The following is a 10,000-nucleotide window of genomic DNA, read 5'->3' as shown; positions in this document are numbered from 1 at the left end:
CGCTGCCTCTAGACCGAAGACCTCCTCTGCCTCGGAAACGACTGAAGAGAAAAGAAAGAATAGATATATATAAATATATATACTTTACAGGCTGAAGGTAAGTCATTTATGTTATTACAATTTTAAGAAAAATATAAATAAACCATATAGTCATCGCCATACTAATATGGCATTCTTATAAAAATAAGAAAAAAGCTGTCCGCTTATTAGCTCCATGAGGCCATCGCCTTAAGTTAGCTATTCGATACACAAACTGTATCCATATAACCTTCGAACAAGGGAGGTCAGTCGCTTCACACTACTTGACCAACAGCTACAGACGCGTTTCAGGGTATTTGCCCTTTGTCAATGCAGCGTAGTCAGACCCAGTAGGTGTCGCTTCTGACTATCTCTGTTCGAAGGTTTTATTTACCTAGTTTCGGTGGAATACATCCACTTGTTTTCAATAATAGAAATATTAAAATTACTAAGTCTCTCTAAAAGAGATTACGGCAGCGTTCCTGGAAATTAATAGTTATTGCCATACTCTCTTTTAGAGAGACTTAGTAATTTTAATATTTCTATTATAAATAAACCATTAATTTTAAATAAATAAAAGAATCATATCATTGAAATAAATTATCATTATTATCATTATGATTATTTAAATATCAAATTCATAATATTATTACAGTGCCAGAAAAATACTTAGCGATATTTCACTCTTTATATTCTGAGTTCAAATTCTGCTGAGGTCCACTTTGCCTTTCATCCCTTCGTGGGTCAATAAAACAAGTACCAATCAAGTACATGGAGGGAGTGATATAATCAACTTCACTTTCTCCCAACAAAGATTGCTGGCCTTGTGCCAAAAATTTGAAACCAGCATGGAACAAACTGCCTGCGTCAGTTGTTGACTGCCATGACACTGCATCCTTTAAGGCCCTCATGCTTTCCAAAATCCGCCGAAACTACACCTGATTATACATACACTTTAGATGAGTTGTAGTGCACCTGAGCACTGTACACAATGTTTTGTTATTATTATTATTCAGTAGTTTTATTTTTTTCACGTGCTTTCACTTCACTACCGAGTGCAGCTCTGTGTGCCTTGGGTATGTTGTGATGCTCTGATGGTTACTGTACTGAAAGTGTTCTGCGTAGGATGATGTGTGCAGTGCCCAGTAGTGCTATTTTCTATATACTCTTTTTTCTCTCTTTTACTCTTTTACTTGTTTCAGTCATTTGACTGCGGCCATGCTGGAGCACCGCCTTTAATCGAGCAACTCGACCCCGGGACTTATTCTTTTGTAAGCCCAGTACTTATTATATCGGTCTCTTTTGCCGAACCGCTAAGTAACGGGGACATAAACACACCAGCATCGGTTGTCAAGCAATGCTAGGGGGACAGACACACACACACATATATATGACGGGCTTCTTTCAGTTTCCGCCTACCAAATCCACTCACAAGGCTTTGGTCGGCCCGAGGCTATAGTAGAAGACACTTGCCCAAGGTGCCACGCAGTGGGACTGAACCCGGAACCATGTGGTTGGTAAACAAGCTACTTACATATATATATATATATATATATACACATACATATATACGACGGGCTTCTTTCAGTTTCCGTCTACCAAATCCACTCACAAGGCTTTGGTCGGCCCGAGGCTATAGTAGAAGACACTTGCCCAAGGTGCCACGCAGTGGGACTGAACCCGGAACCATGTGGTTGGTAAACAAGCTACTTACCACACAGCCACTCCTACGCCTATGTATGTTATATTTATTATTAAGTCCTGGTGTTTTGGTTATGTATTTGTCTGAATATTTTTCTATCATACCTAATGCACCATGATAGGAATTGTTTCTGTTTTTAGACTCCACATTCGAGTTACCACTATTTCCAGGTCTTTGTATTTATGAAAGTTTCTCCGTTTCTTGTAGGGAAACATTGTCATCTGTTAGTACTGATATATCAATTATGAAGGGAGTGGCATGTTAGTATTGGTGACATTGATCCATGTATTGATTGACACCTTATTTTATCAGCCTCTGAGGGATGGACGACAAAGTTCACCCCAGTAGGATTTGAACCCAGAATGTAAATAATATCAACAACAATAACAAATTTACTTTCTTACATAAATAATAACATGGTGTTACAAAATTTAAATTTTCGTTTTTTGTCTTTGGTTAAAACCACAAATTTGTTTGTTGTCTTTGGTCAATAATTGTCTTTTTTTTTTTTTTGCTTCTATCAAGAAATCAAAGGAAGTGACTACCATTCTCTTCCAACTTTGCTTTTGTGACATGGACATCAATGTTTTGAAACTGGCCTATTTTCCATTACATTTCAGACAGATTCACCTCTGAGCTACTGAAGCAGAAATATTGTTATAGGAAATATTCTGCTCAACACAACAGATTTGCTTGTCAGGTGCTTGGCCTTAACGACTTGAGCATCTCCCTCAGTGGCTGACGATATGAGCATCTCTGATTAGGAGCCAGTGGGGGGACATCAAAGTTATGTGCTGAGAGGGATTCTTTAACCCTTTCGTTACTGTATTTATTTTGAGATGTTCTGTGTTTCTTTCAATTAATTTAAATATAACAAAGAATTTAGTAAAATAACTTCGTTATCATTCAGCTAGAGTTAGGAACATAAATTGTGACTAAAGTTTGGTGAAAGATTTTAATTCAAACTTTTGAAAACAAGACATTTGTACTCAGAGCCAGAGGTGGTTTCAGCCAGGTTGGTAACGAAAGGGTTAAGGAGTTGAAATTTGTTTTAAGTAAAGTAATGCTTAAGAAGAATATTTGAATGAAGATAGAGTATTAAAAAAGGTAAATATATACAATTCATGAAAAGTTGAAGTGGGTAGGTCGTGTAATTTGGATAACACCATTTAAAGATGGCTTTGTAATATTGGCTTAACCCTTTTGTTACTGTATTTATTTTGAGATGCTCTGTGTTTCTTTCAATTACTTTAAATATAACAAAGAATTTAGTAAAATAACTTAGTTGTCATTCAGCTAGTGTTAGGAACATAAATTGTGACTAAGGTTTGGTGGAAGATTTTAATTCAAAACTTATGAAAACAGGATATTTGTACTGAGAGCCAGAGCCGGTTTCAGCTGGGTTGGTAACAAAAGGGTCAAGAATTGTTTCTCTAATTTATATTTTAAGCCTTTTGTTACCATATTTCTTTTGAGATGGTCTGTGTTTCTTTCAAGTAATTTTAAATATTACAAAGAATTTAGTAAAATAACTTAATCATTCAGCTAGTGTTAGAAACATAAATTGTGACTAAAGTTTGGTGAAATATTTTAATCTTATGAAAACAAGGTATTTGTGCTCAGAGCCAGAGCCGGTTTCAGCTGGGTTGGTAACAAAAGGGTTAAGGTTTGAATAAATTTAACAAAAGCAAAGTTTGAAGGAAATACTTGTCATTTTCCATAGTTTCTAGGGGTCAGCACATAGGGAACGACAGTTGCCACCCAAGGAAACAAAATCGCGTTATATAGAATAATTAGTTCTTTCGGTTTTCCACAACAAAATAAAAAACAACAGAGAAAAGAGGACGCAGAGATTTGAGCAGAAAGGAGGCAGATTTAGAGAAGATGGCAACAGGATTAAATCAAGAAAACTTGGAGCAAGTACAAGCATTTTTTTTTTTTCTTCAATTGAAACCCCCATTTCTTCTAACTCTTTAATTAATGTGCATACACATATGCACATGCAGATATGTATGTGTGTGTGTATGTGTGTGTGTGTGTGTGTGTATATATATATATGCATGTATGTATGTATATATATATATATGCATGTATGTATGTATATATATGTGTGTTTTTGTATATATATATATATATATATATATATTGTGTATATATATGTGTGTGGTGTGTGTGTATATAATGTGTGTGTGTGTAATTATATGTGTGTGTGTATATATTGTGTGTGTGTGTGTGTGTATATATGTGTGGTGTGTGTGTGTGTGGTATATGTGTGTGTGGGTGTGTGGGGTATATATGTGTGTTGTGTTGTATATATATGTGTGTGTGTATATATATATGTGTGTGTGTGTATATATATGTGTGTGTGTGTGTGTATATATATGTGTGTGTGTGTGTGTATATATATATGCGTGTGTGTGTGTATATATATGTGTGTGTGTGTGTATATATGTGTGTATATATATATGCATGTATGTATGTGTATATATATTCTATGCATGCTTTGAAAACCGACCTAACTAGGATGTTAGATTAGTAAGTAGCATTTGCAAAGTCCACAGGATGGACTAACGAGCGAGCCAGCCAGCCAGCAACGATGGAAGCTGATGGTAGTGCAGTTGGTGATGATGATGATGAGAACCATGCATGCTGCAATGGTGATGATGATGATGAGGATGATGATGAGGATGATGATGATGATGATGATGATGATGATTATACCTAAGAATGATCAGAAACGATGACAAACGAGAACTTTGGGAAATGATGTAATTAACTGATAGTAATTAGGGTCCTAGCTTTCTCCAACTGCCCTTTCCAGTCATTACACTGCAGCCATGCTGGAGCATCTGTTTGAGGGGTTTCAGTCAAAATAGATCCTTGAACAACAATGGTATTTACCAGACTGGTATTTTGATTAATTACTTATTCTGTAGGTGCAGGAGTGGCTGTGTGGTAAGTAGCTTGCTTACCAACCACATGGTTCCGGGTTCAGTCCCACTGCGTGGCACCTTGGGCAAGTGTCTTCTGCTATAGCCTCGGGCCGACCAATGCCTTGTGAGTGGATTTGGTAGACGGAAACTGAAAGAAGCCCGTCGTATATATGTATATATATATATATATATGTATGTGTGTGTGTGTATGTTTGTGTGTCTGTGTTTGTCCCCCTAGCATTGCTTGACAACCGATGCTGGTGTGTTTACGTCCCCGTCATTTAGCGGTTCAGCAAAAGAAACCGATAGAATAACCACTAGGCTTACAAAGAATAAGTCCTGGGGTCGATTTGCTCGACTAAAGGCGGTGCTCCAGCATGGCCACAGTCAAATGACTGAAACAAGTAAAAGAGTTTCTTTTGCTGAACTGCTAGAATACGGAGAAGTAAACATCCCGACAACATTTGTCAATCAGTGGTGGGAGACAAACACAATTATATGATGGGCTCCTTTCAGCCCCCATACATCAAAATTCACTGTCAGGGATTTGGCTGACCCTGGCCCCCGTGCCGGTGGCACGTAAAAGCACCATCCGTTCGTGTTCGTTGCCAGCCTCGCCTGGCCCCCGTGCTGGTGACATGTAAAAGCACCATCCATTCGTGTCTGTTGCCAAACTCGCCTGGCCCCCGTGCCGGTGGCACATAAAAGCACCATCCGTTCGTGGCTGTTTGCCAGCTCAGTCTGGCACCTGTGCGGGTGGCACGTAAAAAGCACCCACTACACTCACGGAGTTGTTGGCGTTAGGAAGGGCATCCAGCCGTAGAAACACTGCCAGATCTGACTGGGCCTGATGCAGCCTTCTGGCTTCACAGACCCCAGTTGAACCGTCCAACCCATGCTAGCATGGAAAGCGGACGCTAAACGATGATGATGAGGCTGTAGTAAAAGACACTTGCTCAAGGTGCCACGCAGTGGAACTGAACCTGAAACCATATAGTTGGGATGCAAGCTTCTTACCACACAGCCACACCTGGGTCTATAAAAACCAGATGCTCATGTGTGGATCATCTTTCATTGTAGGTTTGTTGGATCAGGCTTGACCTGGGGTTAAACAATAACAACAAAAACCTAATGGTCTTAGCTATGGTGATGATGGTTGTAGAGGGGCCATAATAATAATGGTCACTGTGATGGTTGATGGTACAGATGAGTAATTATGAGTGATTAGAAAAAGATGATGGCAGTGGTGAAGGTGGTTATGATGATGATGATGATGATGATTCGGTGGTAGTAATCACAGATCAAACATTAAGATCAAAATATAAACAAACAAAATCAAAAAAAAAATAATCCACTTCCTACCCTCGTGAAAAACAAACAAACAAAAAAAAAAAGAAGAGAAAGACATCTCCAAAACAAAACAAAAATTTTAATGAAGCAAAGAAAACAAAATTAAAAAAAAAATAAACAATTCAAGACAAAAAATTAAAAATGAAGCAAAAAAAAAAAAACCCCAAAAAACAAAAAAGGGGTTTCTGTAAACTTGAAATTAAAAAAAAAAAAAATCATTTACGCTTATGTATTTGATTTGCAAGATTCCTGATGTGAAATTATGTGTTGAAACAGATATTGTCATACTTGTGGGGGATGGCCATATTTTACCAATTAAACACATGCCCTATTCATTTGATATTCACTTAGTTTTATTGTTAATACAGTAATCCCTGACCATATCGTGGTTCACCTATCACGGATTATTATTTAAACATCCGTTGATGGCAGAAGGGTTAGCATGCCGGGCGAAATGCTTAGCGGTATTTCGTCTGCCGCTACGTCTGAGTTCAAATTCCACCGAGGTCGACTTTGCCTTTCATCCTTTCGGGGTCGATAAATAAGTACAGTTACGCACTGGAAGTCGATGTAATCGACTTAATACCTATGTCTGTCCTTGTTTGTCCCCTCTGTGTTTAGCCCCTGGGGTAATAAAGAAATAGGTATTTCGTCTGCATACGTTCTGAGTTCAAATTCCGCCGGGGTCGACTTGCCTTTCATCCTTTCAGGGTCGATAAATTAAGTACCAGTTACGCACTGGGGTCGATGTAATCGACTTAATACCTATGTCTGTCCTTGTTTGTCCCCTCTGTGTTTAGCCCCTTGTGGGTAATAAAGAAATAGGTATTTCGTCTGCGTTACGTTCTGAGTTCAAATTCCGCCGAGGTCGACTTTGCCTTTCATCCTTTCGGGGTCGATAAATTAAGTACCAGTCACGCACTGGGGTCGATGTAATCGACTTAATACCTATGATGTCCTTGTTTGTCCCCTCTGTGTTTAGCCCCTAGTGGGTAATAAAGAAATAGGTATTTCGTTTGCGTTACGTTCTGAGTTCAAATTCCGCCGGGGTCGACTTTGCCTTTCATCCTTTCAGGGTCGATAAATTAAGTACCAGTTACGCACTGGGGTCGATGTAATCGACTTAATACCTATGTCTGTCCTGTGTTGTCCCCTCTGGTTTAGCCCCTTGTGGGTAATAAAGAAATAGGTATTTCGTCTGCGTTATCTTCTGAGTTCAAATTCCGCCGGGGTCGACTTTGCCTTTCATCCTTTCAGGGTCGATAAATTAAGTACCAGTTACGCACTGGGGTCGATGTAATCGACTTAATACCTATGTCTGTCCTTGTTTGTCCGCTCTGTGTTTAGCCCCTTGTGGGTAATAAAGAAATAGGTATGTGAAAAACAACATTCGTTGCCAGTGCCACTGGACTGGCTCCTGTGCAGGTGACACGTAAAAACACCATTTGAGCGTGGCCGTTGCCAGTACCATCTGACAGGCCTTCGTGCCGGAGGCACGGAAAAGCGCCCACTATACTCTCAAAGCGGTTGGCATTAGGAAGGGCATCCAGCTGTAGAAACTCTGCCAGATCAGATTGTAGCCTGGTGCAGCCATCTGGCTCACCAGTCCCCTGGTCAAACCGTCCAACCCATGCCAGCATAGAAAGCAGACGTTAAACGATGATGACACAAATTATTAAAAAATTTTTTTTTAAATGTACAGTACTGCTTCTACTTCGCGGATTTTCACCTATCACGGGGTGGGTGGAGGGACATAACACCCACAATAGTTGAGGGTAGAATAACTACTAAGCTTAACAAAAACAAAATAAGTCCTGGGAGTGATTCCTTTGACTAAAATCTCTTTAAGGTGGTACCCCAGCATGGCCACAATCTAATGATTGTAACAAGTAACAGTAATGGGGTTGATTCGTTTGACTAAAAATTCCTCAGGACGGTACTCCAGCATGGTCACGGTCTAACGATTGAAGCAAGTGAGACAAATAAATTTTTTTTAAAAAAAGTGATCAAATAAATGGTGTGTGTATTTAATAGGCCCAAGATGACTATCCCTATGCATGACAATAAAAAGGGGTTTCTTAAAGAAAAAAGTTCAAACACAAATTGTTTTTTTTTTCTTAAAACAAACCAAACAAAAGCAGACGTCATGCAAAAAATGAAAGAACTCAAAGATATATAACAAACTCATACTTGGAATCATCATAGTTCTTCCCTTTACCGCCACCACTACCACCACCACCGCCGCCACCAGCACCGCCGCTACCACGCCCCCACTTGCGGTTAGGTGCATAGTTGGAGCGGTCGTTGCGATTCCTGAGATTAGCAAATCAGTAAGAGACCATTAGGGGGGTCAGTGCACATGACTTTTGTAGGATGAGAGGAGTGATATTCAAAAAAAAAAAAAATGCTGGGTGGGAGACACGGGTTACACCCAATGCCCCCTTAAGAAGTAGACACAGAAGGCATTTCCCCGGGGTTGAAGAGGGTACGGTATTATATGTATGCAGTTGTCTTGCTATCAATAAAATGAATTCTGAAGGCTCCCTCCACCCAGGGCATTGCTTTGTGTGAGGACCCATAAAAGCATTAAGAAGGACCCTCCTTTTGCTCTTAGCGCTTTGCTTGTCCTGATTGTCACGTAACAATACATTATGGACAACAGCATATAAAATAAATAACTCTAACAAGTAAATATGGGGCTTTAAAAACTCCCTTTTTGGTAGAAAGAGCAGAAGGCTGCCATATACAAGACCTTGCAGAAAGACTTCGTGAAACACTCACAATATAAGAACAAAGATATTTTACATTAAAAATTATGTAAAATCTCTTTAAAAAAATTTAATAAAAACTGTCACAAATCTTTTGTGAAACAAACGGATTTATGTTTTTTTATTAAAGATTTTTTTTATATATAATTGATAATTTTAAGAGGGTGCATATAAGATTTTTGTTTTATTAAAGATTTTTTTAATATATAATTGATAATTTTAAGAGGGTGCATATAAGATTTTTGTTTTATTAAAGATTTTTTAATATATACTTGATAATTTTAAGAGGGTGCATATAAGATTTTTGTTTAATTAAAGATTTTTTAATATATAATTGATAATTTTAAGAGGGTGTATATAAGATTTTTGTTTTATTAAAGATTTTTTAATATATACTTGATAATTTTAAGAGGGTGCATATAAGATTTTTGTTTTATTAAAGATTTTTTAATATATAATTGATAATTTTAAGAGGGTGCATATAAGATTTTTGGGGTTCCACACTACAAAATAGTAAAATGAGGATCCACAATAGCAATTTAAGAGCCCCTCAAAAACTTTGCTTTGCATGTATGCATTGGAAGAAACAGCTGGGTTTCTTTCTCTAACATTTTACATAGTTCAACCTACAGAAGTTAATGTGTGAAAAACTAAATATGGATTTTGAAAGAAGTTTCTGTAAAACTAGTTTTTGAATATCGAATGGTTATGGGGGTCTGCTTGAACAAAACTGTGATCAAAGGGATCCATAGATGGAAGAAACCCTAACGTAGGTGCAGAAAAGTATGCAGATAGATCATAGCAGATGAGAACTGTCTGTCATGGGTGCCAGAACTCCCACATCATCACCTGAAGAGTGGCTATATTTATATTGAAGTGATTTTACTATAATCGTTTCTTAAATATAGCCAGGAAACGCGTGTCATTATTCTACTAATTATATACGCTTTTATTATTTTTTTTTGCAATTTTTGAATTGATCTGACCTGGTCCCTAATGCTACCTTCTACACTATTCCACTAATCCAGTTATTCCATTTAATAAGCTTTGAGAGTTATCCTCCCCATGGCCACCACCATAACCACGGTGACAGAGTAATCGTAAAATGAGAAATTGAAAAACATAAATAAAATAAAATAAAAATAGACAAATATTAAATAAAAAGGAGCATAAAAAGAAAGAAAACAAAGACAGACAGAACAAAATGGTAAGTGATAAATGTATTCATA

At 37.9% G+C, this 10,000-nt stretch overlaps 1 protein-coding gene across 5 annotated transcripts in view; it reads right to left on the bottom strand.

The window, feature by feature from the left end:
• The window catches only part of LOC115226566 (chromatin target of PRMT1 protein), an 85,784-nt gene that overhangs the window by 706 nt on the left and 75,078 nt on the right, over positions 1 to 10,000 (bottom strand). For 4 of the 5 annotated variants that reach the window (XM_029797569.2, XM_029797572.2, XM_029797571.2 and 1 more), the window contains 2 exons: positions 8,194 to 8,316; positions 1 to 41 (listed from right to left, as the gene is read on the bottom strand). The exon at positions 1 to 41 is cut by the window's left edge and continues 706 nt beyond it. In XM_029797569.2, coding sequence (XP_029653429.1) covers positions 1 to 41; positions 8,194 to 8,316 — 164 coding nt within the window. The remainder of the gene's footprint in view (positions 42 to 8,193; positions 8,317 to 10,000) is intronic. The other variant, XM_029797573.2, reaches the window with a different exon arrangement.

This window comes from Octopus sinensis, linkage group LG30 (genome assembly GCF_006345805.1).
Source record: "Octopus sinensis linkage group LG30, ASM634580v1, whole genome shotgun sequence".
Lineage (NCBI taxonomy): Eukaryota > Metazoa > Mollusca > Cephalopoda > Octopoda > Octopodidae > Octopus > Octopus sinensis.
Note: the sequence above shows the minus strand (reverse complement) of the source record. Positions and strands in the feature narration are given on the sequence as shown.